Source organism: Ipomoea nil, unplaced genomic scaffold (assembly GCF_001879475.1).
Source record: "Ipomoea nil cultivar Tokyo-kokei standard unplaced genomic scaffold, Asagao_1.1 scaffold1622, whole genome shotgun sequence".
In the NCBI taxonomy this organism is placed as follows: Eukaryota; Viridiplantae; Streptophyta; class Magnoliopsida; order Solanales; family Convolvulaceae; genus Ipomoea; species Ipomoea nil.
Genome location: NW_017618050.1, coordinates 481,760 through 498,822, shown reverse-complemented (window position 1 = coordinate 498,822; position 17,063 = coordinate 481,760). Strand labels below are relative to the sequence as shown.

The window sequence follows — 17,063 nt, the reverse complement described above, 5'->3', positions numbered from 1 at the left end:
CGTGCTCATTTACCAGTTACCAGAGACTGGAGCTCTGATGACGTCAGACAACGAGGGACTGATGTCATTACTGTAATTTCGTTAAACTCCGTGCCCATTTCCTAAACCGCCCCTAATCCACTTCCTTACGTTTTCCCTCCCTCTCTCTCTTTAGAATTTTTAGATGCCATTTTCACCGTCAAGTTAGAGAGAGAGAGAGAGTGAATTAGAGTTCTACTGTGCCTGGTCTTACACACATACAATATAGATATAGAGAGAGAAAGGAAGAGCCGAGTGATAGAGAAATAGAGAGAGAGAGAAAGTGGAAACAACTATGAAGCATATTTTCAAGAAGAAGCCTCCTCACCACCCCAATCGATCGAACGAGACTACTCAATCTTCTTCCTCCTCCTCCTCCTCTTCTTCGACCGCGTTGACGTCATCATCGTCGCAGTCTTGTGCCTCCGATCACCGCGCTTCTACACACTCGCAGTCGCCGCAGAGTCCTTCAACAACGCCGCCGCCGGCTTTAACTGTCGCCGCGCCGCTTGCCGGTGGAGGAGCGCCGCCGGTCAATCGGCAGCAGGATTACTTTGCCTCGGAGGAGGATTACCAGATACAACTTGCCTTAGCCCTGAGTGTCTCCTCGTCGCAGGCTGAGGAGTCTTTTCGGTGCGATGTTGACTCCGGCAAAGGTCAAATCCTCGGTGGAGGGAGATATGGTGCCGACTCGGCTCGGGAAAGGGAGGAAGCGACTGCGGACTTGCTGTCGAGGCAGTATTGGGTGAGTATTAAATTTCCTTAGCTATTGATTACTAGTGGGGTTTTTGTTATCTGTTAATTGTAGATACGGGATTAAGGCTTAGTAGAAACTGCCATATATTAGAGAAAAAGTAGTAACCATTGGAACTTCATATTATCAGTATTCTGAAATGACGGATTTTGGATTCTACATATGCTGACTAATAATTGGCAATTGCACATTTCTAGAATGGTATGTACAAGAATGATAAGTAAATGGCTTCTTTATGAAATTTTAATTTTGTAAAATTAATTTTTTGCTTCATGAGTTATGATGTTAAGGATCTTAATACATCTAGTGATCATTAGGTTGAGAATTGTGAATAATTTAGTTATACTGCTCCTTTAGTATTATGATTCAAATAATTTTCATTGTGTTTCTAATTTTCAAGTGATTGTTAGCTACACATTAGTTATTTGTTTACCCCTAGCCATTTGTTTAAAACTGGGTTTGCTTTTATTCACTAGGATTACAGTGTTCTTGACTATGAGGAAAAAGTTGTTGATGGCTTCTATGATGTATATAGCCTCTTCAACAATTCTGCAAGTCGAGGGAAAATGCCATCTCTATCTGAACTGGAAACAAATGGTGGGAGTTCTGACTTCGAAGTTGTGATAGTTAATCGGAAAATTGACCCTTCCTTGGAGGAGCTTATGCAGATTGCACATTGCATTGCGTTAGACTCCCCTGCCAGTGAGGTTGGTCTGCTAGTTCAGAGACTTGCTGAACTTGTAACAGAACAGTTGGGTGGGCCAGTGAAAGATGCAAATATCATACTGACTAGATGGATGGAAAGAAGCATGGAGTTGAGAACTTCTCTTCATACCAGTGTGCTGCCTATAGGATCCCTAAATATTGGGCTGTCACGTCATCGTGCTTTGCTTTTCAAGGTGATTACTATATTAGTTTGTATTGATTGATATATATATTTTTTTCAAACAGAATCGTCAGATTTAGCTTTCATTTATTTTAACATGCTAAAGAAACCTGCATGAGAAAGTCATTGAGGAATGAAACTTTCTTGTTGTAACCTTGATGAATTAACACTGTTAGAGGGTATTTGCCATCAAATTATGACATATTTCCTCGCTTCAGATTCACAAAGAAGTGCAAATACAAGTAACTGATTCTTTGTATAGTGGTCAGGTTAAACTGTTAAAGAATGGGACCATTATGTCATTGATTACCTAATTATCAAGTGAGAGTAAATAAAGAGGTATTTTCTAAGTGCACTGAGTTCAGGAGATTATTGAGAGGGTGGGGATTGAGCTTGTGATCTTCTACTTAGAGTTACAAGCTAATACCACTAGACTAAAAGGTTTTTGGTGAAATTGTCTAATTTTTAAAAATGAAATGCATAACCAAAAAGATACCATGCCTCAACTACATTCAGTGACATTAAAGCGGTTATAATATCAGCAAAAGTTTCTTTAGTTATTTTTGCATTAAATTCAAGAGGTTCCAACACTGGCCAATGCACGAATTAAAAGCTCACAATGGCCATATATTGGTAGTGATTTACTGATTTTAAACAGGCAAGCTCAACTATGATGGTATAAAAAATAGTCTTAGGTGAAGGGCCAACTGCTCTAGGCTTTTCCCCACAATTGCATAGAAAATAACTTCAGCTCTGGGTGGGAACCAAAATTTATGTTGGTTCTTGGGTTAAGTGAGCTAGTTTCTTAGTCCTAGAGCTATGGATACTAATAGGTCCCCGGTTACACCTAATTTTTAATACTTTTTTTTTTTTTTAATGGCAGGTTTTGGCTGACCATGTTGGAATTCCTTGTAGACTAGTTAGAGGTTACACGGGTGTTGAGGATGATGTTATCAACATCATAAAGTTACCTAATGGGAGGTAAATTGCAAAATTCACATTCTTCTATTCTGCGTTGAAATTTGTGTTATACCACATTATGAATATGTTTTTTCAACATCACAACTCACAAAACCATCTCCCTCTCATTTTAATCCCTGTTTTGGTTGAGTTTCTGAATGCCTTACCTTTAACATTCCTTTTTTATTTGAAGCATTACTTCTTGAGAAGTCTGCCTAGATTGGTTTTAGATCCAGGTTTCACATAGGAAATCACGTGTATTGTCACTTTGCTTAGAGGTTGTATATTAAAAAGCAATGTTAAATTGTTTGCGGGAGAATTTTTTGATGTGTCTGAGATGCAATCTTAGTTGTTGCCTGCATGCCTGTTAATTTTTTAAAATTCACGTTATGTACCAACATGCTATCTTTTGAATGTATATGCTTCATTGATCTATGCTATATAGTGTTCTATACATCCTCAACATTTATTCTTTGCCAGTGAGTTTTTGGTTGATCTCATGGGTGCACCTGGGACACTTATACCAGCAGAGGTTCTGAGTGCAAAGGATACTTCTTTCAAGCCACACAATCCAAATGTGAACAATCTTCCCAGTGTCCAGTCAACTAGTGGTTCTGGAGATTATTACTCTAGACCCAACTCCTCGGGTGATAAGATGGAAAATGATTTTTCTACTATTACGAGGCCAGTGAAGCCAGAATCAAATCCTTTAGTTTCAAATACAGGTGTTGGCGCTTGTTCATCAGGATTAGGCAGCAGAGGTCCTAGCCAGTTGGATCATATTCCGTCATTGGTAATTGGGAAGTCCTTGTACAAAGGTCGTGGACCTAATGCTGCCGGTGATGGCTCAAGGGTGAATGTGAATGTGGTTCCATATAGTGATGACCCAAAAAATCTTTTTGCTGATCTTAACCCATTTCGAATAAAAGGATCTGGCTTGGCTCATAATAAAAATGGGTTGCAGTTTCCTAAAAATAATGCAGGTCGGCCTCCTGTCCCCATGAATTGGAAAAACCGCTATGCGTGCAATGAGGCTCCAGGCCTTTTGCCAAAGAACAACCGTGGTGCTAATGATTATAATGCATCATCAATGGCTTCTTCCAGCTCAACTACACCGCAGAAAGTTCTCTCTGATACCTCAATGATGCCTGGTGCTGGTAGCACTTCAATGTTGGCATCAACTCAATCTGAGTTTAGGAAGTTCTCTCTTGAGGATAATCAAAGCAGCAATCATAAGCAAACATATGACAGGGAAGGGGTCTTGGAAAGTAATGACACAGACAGACCCAGAGCTCATGTGAAGGATGTTACTATGCAGAATGACGGTAAAAAGATTACACAATATAAATTAACTGGGACAAATTTGAAATTGAAGGAGCCAGAACATTCAAACACTAAAAGGGGGTTGAGTCCATCTTGGATTGATCCAGTACTTGATGATGTGAATGAATGTGAAATTCCATGGGAAGATCTTGTTCTTGGTGAAAGGATTGGACTAGGTAATTTTGATATATCTGCAATGAATAAACAGATACTATCAATAGTGCCATAAATGAACTATAGTCTATTAATGAAATCTAATGACAGTGTTATACTATGTATGTATATATTCGGAATATCAACCTTTTTTTTTTTTTTGAAAACCCGGAATATCAACCTAATCTGCATAAAGTTGTCTTTTTCTCTGATTAAATGTCTTTGCTGTGAAAACAACATGAAACTGGTGACATGAAAAGAGCATGAGGAGCTGCATGCTTAGTCGGAGCTTTAAAGGCTGTAAATTCCACTAAACACCTCTATGGACTTACCTTTACACAACACAAACAAAATTTCAATTCTCTGCACTTAATTCCGTTTTCAAGTGTCATAACCCTTAAAAAATGTCTTGTAGCTCCTACCTGCTTTTAATCTCTCGTCTTCCTTTCATGTGTTTCCGTTCTGAAGAAAGAAAAAAAAAAGGGCGTTGCAGTGTAAAGCCCAGTTTCTGTTTACCAAGTGGAAAGGAGGGCCTTTTTTTTTTTTTTTTTTTTTTGGTTTCCTACTCTTTACCTTTACAAGTACCATTCTTTAACCCAAATAGTTTAACATCACTCTTCCAAAGTGACTTATCTTTCTTGAATAAAAACTAAAGCTTGAACTGCAATCATAGTTTCCTTTGCAACAATCATCATGTCTATTTTTATTGTCAACAATTGTTCTACTCATTCTTTCGGGAAAGGCTGTTTCAGTATTTATCTTTTGATAAGGTTTCTGTATTAGGTTGTTTTATTGGTTTTTATGTATATTCTCTATATGCTTTCAGGTTCATATGGAGAGGTCTACCGTGCTGATTGGAATGGCACTGTACGTTCATCTTGTTTTTGTTTTTATTTTTTTTTTTAATTTTTCCTCATTTCCTTTTCTTAAAAACCTAACTACTCTTGCTTCTTTCTTGTCACTTGTAAAATGCTTAAAGCTACAGTTGGTAGAAAGAAATAAAAATAAACTATCTAAAAGTTCATGACAACCCATTTTTTAATTATAAGGTGCAGTTCAAATAATGTCAATGGCCGGAATTCAATACTCATTATTTCATTGGAAACAGGAACTTCTTTTTCTTTTTATTTATCTTACATTGTGAGATAAGTGATATCGAATATTCTAATTTTTGTTTTTTAAGAAAATTGCACTGGTCTGATTCTAAGTCTAGGCACTTCTGGTGCACTTTATTGCTGAAGCTAATAAAGCACCCAAGTGGGTTCTAAGTCTTCAGTTTGCAAGTATGATTATTCTTAGTTTTGTGTGATTCTTTTCTCAGACTTAACATCTCCTAAGAATAATAGAACATCATTATATTTATCCATTTCTGTTTTGGTTTATTCAAAAGAACAGGAGGTTGCTGTCAAGAAGTTCCTTGACCAGGATTTCTCTGGTGCTGCTTTGGCTGAGTTTAAGAGAGAAGTATGGAACTCTGTGCCTGTGCTGCTTTCTTCTTCTTCTTCCCTGCCTAATTTCTCTTCATTTGGTTCTTATATATTCTAAAGGGATAGATCTTCATCATTTTAACTGCTGTGTTCTAAACATTTTTTTCTTTTAGAATAAAAAACTTAATGGCCCAATTTTTTCTCATGGTAGGTACGGATCATGCAACGTCTACGACATCCAAATGTAGTTCTTTTCATGGGTGCAGTAACAAGGCCTCCAAATCTTTCGATCATCACTGAGTTTCTCCCCCGGTATTTTCACCCTTCTGCTATACATTATGATTTAGTAGGTATAGATAGAGCCCTGTAGGATAAAAGCAAAAGCATGATTGTTTGTAAAGGGGTTCCTTGGCAATTGGTTATTACCTACTCCTGAGAAACATAGTATAATTTGACAATGAAGCTAGGCTTTCTAATGTTGGCTTTTAATGTGTATTAGTGCTGTTGTTCATCATTTCTGTTCATGGTGCTAAGCTGCTATGCTTTATGTGAGATTACTAATATTAGTATTATTATTGTAATTTCTTTTTCAGAGGAAGTTTGTACCGGATAATTCATCGTCCTCAGAGTCAAATAGATGAAAAACGCAGAATCAAAATGGCTCTTGATGTGGTAAAGGATTATTGCCCAGACCATTTTCTTTGAACCACTTCAGATAGTCAGTCAGCTATGATTCTTTTTACTGGTCTCTCTTTTCTTAGTTTTAAATTAGACTTTCTCTGTGCAGACAATGGGCATGAATTGCTTACATACAAGCACACCGACTATTGTTCATCGTGATCTGAAGTCCCCTAATCTATTGGTTGATAATGATTGGAATGTCAAGGTGCGTATTCCAAATGTTGGTCTTTGTTGATGCCTTGCATGATACATAATACCATGTGGTTTTTCTCAAAAGGCCTATAGACCATGTTAGTTTGTTCTTCTTCATTAATATGTATATGCTTTATGTTTTATTTTGTATATGTAGTAACTCAAAAACTTTCAATCTAATATATAGGTGTGTGATTTTGGTTTGTCACGCTTAAAACACAACACTTTCTTGTCATCCAAATCAACAGCTGGAACGGTAAGAATTTCCTATATTCTTTTATTTGATATGGTTATTTTCTTCTTTATATCCAAGCTTTGAACATATCATTCTGTTCACAATTTTGACCTATGTAGCCTGAGTGGATGGCTCCTGAAGTTCTACGTAATGAACCTTCAAATGAAAAGTGAGTTAAAATTACTTGTCTTTCCAGGCTCTCTATTGATTGCAATATCTGTTACTTTATCCGGTATTGACCTTATTATGTGCCAATTTATGTTCATGTTCTTTAGCTATCATTTTACTAGCATTAACATTTTTGTTGCCTCTTCCCACCTATTGTTTTATTTGGCATTGCATGGATTTGAAATACAATTTAATAACTAAAGACTGTACCTTATGTGCTGTAATTGGATATGGAAGTGATGTGATATACACTACCCATGAAGCATAGTACAGAATTGTTTGTTATAGTGTAGTAATTTTTCTTTTCTACTGGCGTTTTCTTCTGTCAAGCGTTCATGTGTGTTTAATTAGGGCTGTTTATGCGTTCTCATATAAATGTGGTAAGAAATAGGAAATTCATCAAGGAAACAATATTGCAATAAAAAACCAATTGAGTCGCTGTATATTGAATCTTGAATAAGAGTGATAGTTTGCACAGCTTAAGTGATGAATGTTACTTTCCTGCTAAGTACATTACATTTACCAAATTGCTACTTCAACAGGTGTGATGTTTATAGCTTTGGTGTTATTCTGTGGGAACTTGCAACACTGAGATTACCTTGGAGTGGGATGAACCCTATGCAAGTTGTAGGGGCTGTTGGTTTCCAGAATCGGCGTCTTGAAATCCCAAAAGAAGTCGATCCACTTGTGGCAAGGATAATATGGGAATGTTGGCAGATGTGAGTAAATATGCACTGCCATAAGAATTAATTGGTGTAATATTTTAGTTTCTCCATAGAAAATTAGAGGTGGTTTGATATATAATATGTTTGATTTGATTTGATGATCAGGGAACCAAATTTGCGGCCATCATTTGCACAGTTAACAGTGGCATTAAGGCCATTGCAGCGGCTTGTGATTCCTTCACATGTGGACCAGCCAAGTTCAGCTTTGCCACAAGAAATATCTGTAAATTCTACACCCTGATGATTGTCTTCTTATGTCAATAAAAAGGCGGCCGGCATCATTTGTTCTTTATAGAAAGAGGGATCATTTTCATCTCCCTATGCAAAGCTGAGAAACGAGAAGTAGGTCATTCGTGGAGGAAGGATGGGAGGGTGTAGCTCAATCAATCAAATATAAGTGTAGAAAGGTGCATATTAGTTGTGTTTCTTGTATAGTGGGATGCTGCTGCTGCATATAAGTTTGGGTACGTGTGATTTTTAAACCTGTAAAACTTTACTGTGTTGGCTAAATCTTGCGGCTAAGGAAGTTTTGGTATTCCGCCCAAACCCAGGCAAGGCAGTATGTCTATTTCTCTTTTTGTTCTTCATGCGTAACGTCTGCTTTTCCATCTTCCGTTTGAGGCTTGTGGTAATAACATTATTAAGAATGAATGAATTTTGAAATATATTTTACCATATATACATACCAGCATTAGGCAGTAAGTGCTAGTCGGACGGTAGAGTAGTACGTAGATAGGTATCTAGACAACTAACTAAAAAAAATAGTGCACGGTGTGAATGTATATATTTAATGAAAAAAATTAACAAGACAAAGTTGGCTGAGTTAACTTAGTTAAAATGGACAAGTTAACTCAGATGCTAAGAGAGAAATCGCTCACGGCCTAGGAACGCCTAAATAGATTTCTGCAACAATGATACATACACATACAGTCGTCAACTCGACACCCCTTTTAAACTGATTGACTAATTTTGCAAATCCAAATTATTATACATCGATTCATTGCATTATTAAAAGAATAAGTCGTAGCTAGAATTTCAATTTAGGCATCATGGAAGCATAAAAACTATCAATATTCATTCAGTTTTAACTTTTTTCACCCATCCATAGCAAATGATTATTATTCTCAAGTACCAACCAAAACTCTTTTTAGGTCAATAACAAATCCAAAAGAAGTTTTGTTCCAAAATTAGCACACCAACTGACCTTCCCTAGAGAAAACTGGAATCCTCCAAATTAGCATTAGGACAACACAAAAGTCAGATGGCGTTTTTCTGCAGCTGAGAATGGGTTGGTTATTAGCTGAGCCACTCTCCAAATGATCTCAACCCCCAATGAACACAATACTTATATAAATCCACAATGCTATTCTAATTCATTCAAAGGATCCCAAGTATGTGTAGCCGTAAGACTTATTCTTTGCTGCCTTCAATGCTCTAATCCTTCCCACAACACCTACACACAACACAACAACTGGCATGATTGTCAAAAAATATATATATATATATATATATATATATATATATATATATATATATATATATATATAGCATTTCTTTTATGTACATGTGCTTGTTTTCCTAATTAGATTATTCACTATTACTCCCTCTATCCTATCCCATTTTGTATGTCTTGTTTGGATAACAAGGCTTAACATAAACACACAAAAAACAAATTTTGAAAATTATTAGAATTTGTTAAAGAAAATAATCAAACCAAAAAAGTTCATTTTCTTAATGAATAGTAAATAAGACATACAAAATGGGAGAGTGATTATTATTACCGGTGTAGTTTGCAGGTGGTTGGGTGTGGGGGAGGGGGAGTGGGACTTGTTATGCAACAGGATCTGACAAGGAAAAGTCTAAACAATTTCTCTACACAACATAGTCACAAGACTATGTTATTCTGGTAGATATTACTAGTGAGGATGAAGGAACTCAGAGTCCATGCTTGTTCCTAAATGGTCAACTCCTTTATCACCATTTTTTTTTTTTTTTAAAAAGGCACCATTAATTGCAGAGTGCATAAAGTAACTATGCAACGGTCTTTGGTACAATAGCCTAGTCAATGCTTATCCAGATTGATGATGCCATAGTTAGTAGGTTAAGTATAATGTCAACATTTCAAATTTGCAAGCAGTTTAGTGTATTTAGACAAGACAAACAAGGAAATTAGCCTCACTTTTGCAATTACGGTCTTGGGCAGTCACCCAATCTTAGACTATGAGGTAAGACAAACCCAAAAGTGGAATTTATTTTCCACGTGTTATGTGTAGCAAATAGCCAAATATTCTATCCAACCTAGTAATAGGAAATAACGTTTTACTCACTAATGATGAATTTAACTATTTACTCAGTGAACAGAAGTAATGGCATCCTGTGTAGAAGTTAAAAACACAAAAATATAAATTTTAAATTACCGCTTATATCTTTTCTTTGAACCACAAGGGCATAGTGCATTCCTACTAATTTGCCCACTCTTGGCCAAGTTTGATCGTGCAAGATCCAATGGACTTGATCCCATCAACTGTTGAACCTGTTGATATCAAACGTCATTCATCATAAAATCAACCTTGCATGAGAGTACACCAATTGAGAGGAAACAATAGAGAAGAAATGGTTAACCGATGGCATTATAATCAATCAAGAGTTTCTTCAGCATACAGTTAACTTAAATAGTTTTATACATACAGTGGGGAATCTCAAATTCCATTTAAGTAGCTTGAATGTTTGTAGACCAATTGGAAATTTTATGAAGAAATGTGGCATAAGCTCATTTTAACATGCATTCCAAATGCAACTAAATTGAAGAAGAAACTGGAGGGCAATAACCATGTATCAACCAGCTACATAACATTAGATCTAAGAAAACAAAAGCATCAAAGTGGTATTTAAAATTTCAATGCATTTTACCTCAGCCATACTCTTTGGCATGGGCTTTCCTTCTTCCTTCAACCTCTCAAGCTTCTTTTGTGCTTCTTTCGCCCAAGTATATTTTGCCAAGGCATTCTCAACTTCTGTTATCGTGCACTTACAAAGTTTTGCTGCCTCTTGCTTGTGACTAGTTTGAAGATTCTACAAGCAAAAATATAAAGAACGAACTAGTTTGTTTCCAAATGCTGATATCAGGGCAGCACACTGTAAGCCATTGAACATCTAGGAGTCTAGGACTTGCCTTACTGTTCTCTAGTCCATATTTACTTTTTTGAACCTAATTGTACATTTTCCACCAAAGTATTGGCAATATTATTTATGCGAACAGAATTATGCAGCTAAATAAAACCCAAAATATCAAAGATTTTGAAAATGAACAATAATGCAGCCATTTCGCACCCACAGGATTTGAATTAGGCATGATCTACTTGAATGCTTTTCAATTCACTTTAACAACGATTTGTAACAAGAAAAGAAGCAAAAGAATGGTAGCAAACCTCTCCAGTGGGATCAAATCCACCAAGACATCTAAGAATGGCTTCCTGCCTAGCAAAAGCATCTGCGAAGGTAGCATCACTACTTCTCCCAACGACATACTGCTTCCAATTTGATAACTTCCTCGCATTGCTCAGCTCATTTGCAAACGCTGAACATTCATAAAATTTCAAAATAAGTTTCGAATTCAATACCTCCGCAGTTCTGCGGTAAATACGGTTTATAAAATGAAAATGAAAGCTTAAATAATTGATATTCTTCGTCTTGGTTTGGCAGAAGGGATGGGATTATACATAGGAGAGTGAAGTCCTTTGAGGGTTTTTGACCAGTGAAGACGGATTTGACTTTGTCCATCCATGAAGCTAGCTGCGGCGTGGAGGAGATCCACCGCTGCTGCGGCGGAGCCAGATGGCGGCACTGACGGTAGCCTGAGTACAGCAAACAGATTCGAGGCCGAAGCATATATACGTATAGATATATATATATATCAATGCGTTTGCTCCTAAGAATCGGAAGACTGAAATACGGAGTAGGAGAGAATGAAAAAGGGAGGGGTTTTTGAGGTTTGGGAAGCTTATGAATTATGGCAAAAACTTCCGTCTAAATTATTACGAGTACATTTTCTCTTTTAAAAATATTACAATTTCATAATATTTGATTAATATATATATATATTGTCTCGGGAATAAACTCATATAAGAGAGTATAAGACATGAATTATATGTATACATCAAGCTTATGATGGGCGGCGGTCAAATTTGAACATTTGATGTGGTAAATAGGATGGTTTCCACGAATATGTACAAGTTATGAGATTGGATCGTAGGTGGATCATTATTTAGTTTGCTTGTTGGTTTTTTGTTTTTTTTTTTTTGAAAATCAAAAACCAACACATATATTAAGAAATCAAATTATTCATACACACGTGAGCAGAAATAAAACGGAAAATAGAGTCAAAAACTCAATTCTGTCCTCGCCCATAAAGCTTAAAGCATGTCTAGCTAAGTAGTGAGCAATCATATTACGACTACGAGGCACAAAACGAAGATCAACGAGAGGATGATGTGGGAATGGTACAATTAGTTTGCTTGTTGGTTTAATATTTAAGTTTGGAATAAGACGGGTAAGAGCAAAGCTGATGTGGGAATGTGATAATTCAAAAAGAATACTCCTGCAAATGTCAAAATAATGTCAAAATTTTAATAAATAAATAAATAAAGGAGAAAAGGAAAGGCTGAGCGCGTTTCGCGCACAGCTTGTCAAAAGCCGGGCACGTGCACTGCAGTCGTCCTATGGCGCTTCAAGCGCGCCTGAGAGTGCTAATTATTTTATTTTATTTTATTTTTAATTCAATTTTGCTTTTTTCTTTCCCCTCCTATCTTCTCTTTCCTAATCACTCTTACATTCTCTCATCTAATATCTCAATTGATAATGATGCTCTAAATAGGGCTAGATAGAAATGTCCAAAAGTCTCATATTCATTGCATTTAATGCGCTATTTATAAGAGATGCGAGGGAACACATATCGGTCTTTCGGCACGTGTGGCACGTGAAACGCATGCATAGGTGAGGGTCAGAGGCTTCGTTAGTCCCTCCGTGTGTCTTGAGATTCCTAACTCTCTTGGACCCACTGTTACTGCGTTTGGCTAATGAAGTGTAGCGAGCTTAAAGCTCTAAGTGGTGTAGGTCGGGTAGACGGTCACAACCTAATATGGTCGGGGTGGAATAATAAAGTCCAAGCACTGTTGGCGAGGGAATACCCACTCGGTCCTACGAGCGTGGTCAGTAGTGACTTCACATAATGAAACGCTCCGGTACCAACCTCGTATACGATATGATATGGTCAAGTATAATCCCTATCACCTACAATTCTGATAACAAGTGAAGATTGATAAGTCGCTTATCATGTTCATCATTGTAAAAAGGAAAATGCTCATTATATGTGCGATCAAACTAAACAACGTGCATCCATCAAACTCAAGAATGAGTGCACGTTATATGAGATACTTGTAGACATTTGTGCAGAGCACTACCAGATACAATAAAGATTTAAAATAAAATAATCAATATTCAATTCCATACAAAAATGAAATAGTAAATATACAATTAAAAAAAAAAACATTGTTATACACACTACACAATGTCTGATGTAAGTTACAACAATCACAAAAAAAAAAACCATGACTGAAATCTGTATGAGGCCAGAGAAACAAAACCAGTGAAATATAGCAAATAATTCAACATCCTTGACCAAAACCACACACCAATCCTAAGAACAAACCTTAATTTACTGTGGAAAAAACCAAAACCATCTAAAAGTTGTTAATACTAAGTTTGTGAATTCTATGCACTATGTTATGTTAGCTAGAGGCAATCAGACATCCTTCTTCTATGGTGACAAACCATAACTCTCGAGTTGGGATTCGAAGCAGCAGCAGTAGCCTTGCCTCGCGGTTTTGTTTCCATATCCTCCATAGGAATAATACTGTTCGTCTCGCCTAATCCAGTCTTCTTGTGTGCGTTTCTCAGAAAGTGTTTCGAGGTGGGATCTGAATAGCTGATTGAGTGGGAACCCGAGATTTGTACTGAACTTTTAGCCCAAGATCTCAGACTTTTCGGTTTGCTGTTAATTATTTGCCTCTCTGCAGCGCTCTCTCTTTGGCGACTGGCCATGGTAGAGGTCATGAACCGAGGCATCGAGTTTGCAGAGCTTCTTCTCGTCGCTTTCTCTGATGCTTTCGGGGTTTCCATGATTTCACCAAAGTCTTGCTGTTCTGGGCTATTCGGGCTCTTTTCACCATCCTCAGGAAGTTCATAGTACACCGAGAAAGTTTTTTTGCTTTCGTTTAGTAAAAGTTGGACATTTTCTATTTGGTGTCTTAGGTTCTCGCATTCTTCCTCAACTTCCATCATCTGCTCCTCGAGCTCAGCAATCCTCTTCTCCTTCTTCTTCTTGGATTCCTAAAACGAGGTGACATATCGATAATTCATGGTTTCATGATAAACAATTTATTTGTATTACAAACACAAAGATGATTACTTCTGAAAGGTCTCGGTTGCACTCCACCGCCCTTGCTCTCTTTGCGAAACTAAACGAACAGACGGTCTCAACAATGTCGTCTTCATATGGACTTACATGGACTAACATCAACACTTTCGAACCGTTTCCTAGCTCAATTTAGTTCAAAGATCAGATTTTTGCAACCACAATGACAGTTCTCAATCTTGGAAAAATAAATCAAAGAATGTAAATGTACCTAGAGAATCCTTGAGAATTTGAGTCAATTTGCTATTTCTGCAATAACAAGATTGTCGTTTGGTTGGTCAAAAGAACACAACACAACACATCGAGAAGCTATGATAAGTAACTTTTCAATCATATAATAACCTGTAAGGAACGTGGCCTTTCTTTCTTCGTAAGGCTGCAATTACGTCGCCTAGAGCTGAGAGGGAGAGATTAATGGCCCTTCCCTCATCGAGAGTTTGTCCAGTTGCTCCAGTTTTAAGTAAGCGTTCACTGCCCCCGAGATCAATCATCCACAGTTTGGTTACTTGTGCATCACGGGGGCGATATATGGTGATCCTTGTTAAGCTACACACATAAAACTAAAGAGATATGTAACCACCACACTGAAAAACGGAGTATAAAACCGACGTTTTTTATACCCACCAATGTGATCTGCTAGATGCTTCATTGACGTTGGTCCACGAAGTGGATCTCACCCGCCTCCCTTTGTTGTACCACCAATTTGCTTTGGTGAAGTTCGATATTTGCACTTCTGTGAGGCCATCAATATCAACCGATCCTTTCGAATCTGTTTGAATATTCAGAATGCTGTAGTGGAGTAAGGCAAACCACAAACCACAAACCACAAAACAAGTCAACTAAAGGTTTCTTTTTTATTTTTCTTCGATTCTTTTCTGTGAAGAGGTGGGGGGGAATTACCATCTCGATGCAGCATATACTCTGGAGGAAGGCCTCGGAGCAAGCAAATCGCGGAGATTACCCAAGTAAACCTCCAGCATGCTAATCGAAAACGTATAATCAGTAGAGCCATCCAAAGAGGCTTGGCGAAACAGCTCTTCAAGAACACGAGGTATGATCCCAGGAGCCTCGCTAGTTCCATCCTAAACATTACACCAAAAGTGCATTATATTGTGTCACTGATAACGAAAGACGAATTATGGGAAACGAGTTAAAATTAGCGTTTTCACTGACCATTGTGTATGTCTTTCCTGTCCCAGTCTGTCCATAAGCTAATATACACACATTATGTCCATCAAGCGCAGATCGTAGAATTGGCTCAACCTCAACAAACACATCCTCTACAGAATGTACAAAATATACTAGTCTTGAGATAAACAATCGAAAATAATGGCAGAAAGTAAAGAAGACAAGATTTACGTGGTTCAACAATGGAATTCAAAGATAATATCACTAACCTTGGCTTGATTCCTGGGGGAAAACCTTATCAAATCCAAACTCCTTCCTACTTGAACCAGATCTAACCACAATCCTCTCTGATTCAACTGAAAGGGGTTGATGATTTCTCCTCTTATCTGTTGGTAAACATGGCCTAACTCTACAAAATAGCCTAATGCAGCCTACATTTCCCATGATTATTGGCTTTTAGCAACTCAGATATCAAATATATATAAGCAGGAAGGATTTAAAAACACAAGTATCAAACTGAGTTCACCTTTGATGTCTATTATCTTATTCAATGCTTCTCTTCTTCTTTCATCCAAAGATCTTTGTTTTAGTCTCAAATTCACAATTTCCCCTGCAAGACTATAGAACATTACCACCCATCCAGATCCAGAAAATCATTAAAAATATATATATATAAAAACCCAATGAAAGTAACCTTCTAAAGTAAAGATTCTCTGCTCAAGCTTATGCTTATCATCCTCTGGAACTACATTCACATCAATGGAAGTTGCAGGAGACTCCTCAGAAGCTTCAGGCATACCATTAATGGAGCCCAGATTTGACTCCATCAGAGGTGATTTCATTTTCACCACTTCTTCACCATTTGCCACAGGCAATGAGATCTTCTCCTCCTCAGTGGCAATAAGCATTCTTCAAGACCCACCAAACACAAACCCCAACAGGAGAGAAAAAAAAAAAAAAAAAAAAAAATCTTGTGTATTTTGAAAGAATTTGGAATCCTTAGAAAAAACCCAGATACCCAAATCCAAAATACTGGTCTTTTGTGGAAAAAAACACCAGGAATTCTGCAAAGGAGGACCCTTCTTGAGCAGTTAAGAGCATTTTCTTGGAGTGCTTAACAGTATCCTAAGAAAAGCACATGAAGAAACTGCAAGATCAACTAACAAAGGGCAGTTTCTGACTCCCTGGCCTATAAAATATTACATTAAATACAATCTACATGGAGTGGAGTAAAACTGAAGCCATGGCACAATAAAGAGAGAGAGAGAGAGAGAGAAGGGGCCAAGAGGGGGAAGGAAATGATATATGTGTTTTCAATTTTTTATGGCAAAGAAAAAAAGCATGAGAAAATGGGTTTTCCTAGATTTGTAAAGGGTAATGAATGGTGATTTTAACTAGTTTTTTTTTTTTTTTAATGTCAATGATTGATCACTTCATGAGGACTCTGATTCGAAGGTGGAAAAGCTTTTTCTTTGACAGTTGGGGAGGTTGCCTTGGCAAGCAATAAATTAATTGACTTCTCTTGTTGGGAGAGAAAGAATCTTTTATCTTTAGAATACGTTGCTTTCTATTTGGTACTCAGATCTATCTATGGCGCAATGGAGAGATTGAGAAAACAAAAACAAGAATTGTAGTAATAAAAGTGTTTTCCAGGCAGGACAGAGAGGACTGAGGAGCGGAGACAGCCCCATAAAGGTGTTATTATTACACTTTGGAATTTTTACACGTTTCTTACTCATTATTATTTAATAAAAGAGTTAATTTTATTTTTTATGGTGACATTTGACTTTTAGTCCTTTTTTATTTGAATATTTATTTTTGATCCTAGTATTATTATGAGATGACCATTTTTTGTCTTCGGTCAAGAAAATCATTGAAATATCGTTAAATACAAGGACATTTTGATTTTTTTTATACAAAGTAGGTTGACCCGTTATTTTT

General features: G+C 37.1%; 3 protein-coding genes across 4 annotated transcripts; 1 reads left to right on the top strand and 2 right to left on the bottom strand.

Moving 5' to 3' along the window:
- The first annotated feature begins 146 nt into the window (after positions 1-146).
- Positions 147-8,068, top strand: LOC109191404 (serine/threonine-protein kinase EDR1). Its single transcript, XM_019342053.1, has 13 exons — positions 147-763; positions 1,249-1,671; positions 2,542-2,639; positions 3,099-4,117; positions 4,921-4,961; positions 5,490-5,558; positions 5,733-5,833; positions 6,115-6,193; positions 6,309-6,407; positions 6,582-6,650; positions 6,749-6,798; positions 7,340-7,516; positions 7,628-8,068. Exons 1-13 carry the CDS (start codon positions 314-316, stop codon positions 7,761-7,763), a joined length of 2,811 nt encoding a protein of 936 aa, XP_019197598.1. The 5' UTR covers positions 147-313; the 3' UTR covers positions 7,764-8,068.
- Positions 8,069-8,623: 555 nt separating this feature from the next.
- Positions 8,624-11,563, bottom strand: LOC109191410 (protein translocase subunit SecA). 2 transcript variants are annotated; one of them, XR_002055912.1, is made up of 6 exons: positions 11,242-11,563; positions 10,951-11,099; positions 10,433-10,594; positions 9,940-10,055; positions 8,879-8,975; positions 8,624-8,800 (listed from the first exon to the last, which is right to left on the bottom strand). XR_002055912.1 is itself a non-coding variant. In XM_019342058.1 (5 exons), exons 1-5 carry the CDS (start codon positions 11,408-11,410, stop codon positions 8,957-8,959), a joined length of 615 nt encoding a protein of 204 aa, XP_019197603.1. In that variant the 5' UTR covers positions 11,411-11,563; the 3' UTR covers positions 8,624-8,956. The 2 variants fall into 2 exon arrangements, 1 of the variants encoding a protein (XP_019197603.1); XM_019342058.1 differs by having other exon boundaries at positions 8,624-8,975.
- Positions 11,564-13,049: 1,486 nt separating this feature from the next.
- LOC109191407 (kinesin-like protein KIN-14U) lies at positions 13,050-16,758 on the bottom strand. Its single transcript, XM_019342055.1, has 10 exons — positions 15,817-16,758; positions 15,649-15,732; positions 15,392-15,553; positions 15,168-15,274; positions 14,895-15,076; positions 14,619-14,783; positions 14,337-14,540; positions 14,206-14,243; positions 13,989-14,116; positions 13,050-13,909 (listed from the first exon to the last, which is right to left on the bottom strand). Exons 1-10 carry the CDS (start codon positions 16,028-16,030, stop codon positions 13,313-13,315), a joined length of 1,881 nt encoding a protein of 626 aa, XP_019197600.1. The 5' UTR covers positions 16,031-16,758; the 3' UTR covers positions 13,050-13,312.
- Positions 16,759-17,063: the final 305 nt, after the last annotated feature.

Excerpts from the sequence above, each read along its gene's own strand:
- LOC109191404 (XM_019342053.1), top strand. The coding sequence starts at position 314 with ATGAAGCATATTTTCAAGAAGAAGCCTCCTCACCACCCCAATCGATCG. Across the intron at positions 5,559-5,732 it reads TGGCTGAGTTTAAGAGAGAA|GTACGGATCATGCAACGTCT; the intron begins GTATGGAACTCT and ends TTCTCATGGTAG. Across the intron at positions 6,194-6,308 it reads TCAAAATGGCTCTTGATGTG|ACAATGGGCATGAATTGCTT; the intron begins GTAAAGGATTAT and ends TTCTCTGTGCAG.
- LOC109191410 (XM_019342058.1), bottom strand. The coding sequence starts at position 11,410 with ATGCTTCGGCCTCGAATCTGTTTGCTGTACTCAGGCTACCGTCAGTGC. Across the intron at positions 10,595-10,950 it reads GATTTGATCCCACTGGAGAG|AATCTTCAAACTAGTCACAA; the intron begins GTTTGCTACCAT and ends TTTTGCTTGTAG. Across the intron at positions 10,056-10,432 it reads TGCCAAAGAGTATGGCTGAG|GTTCAACAGTTGATGGGATC; the intron begins GTAAAATGCATT and ends TGATATCAACAG.
- LOC109191407 (XM_019342055.1), bottom strand. The coding sequence starts at position 16,030 with ATGCTTATTGCCACTGAGGAGGAGAAGATCTCATTGCCTGTGGCAAAT. Across the intron at positions 15,733-15,816 it reads GAGAATCTTTACTTTAGAAG|GGGAAATTGTGAATTTGAGA; the intron begins GTTACTTTCATT and ends ATAGTCTTGCAG. Across the intron at positions 15,554-15,648 it reads TAAGATAATAGACATCAAAG|GCTGCATTAGGCTATTTTGT; the intron begins GTGAACTCAGTT and ends TGGGAAATGTAG.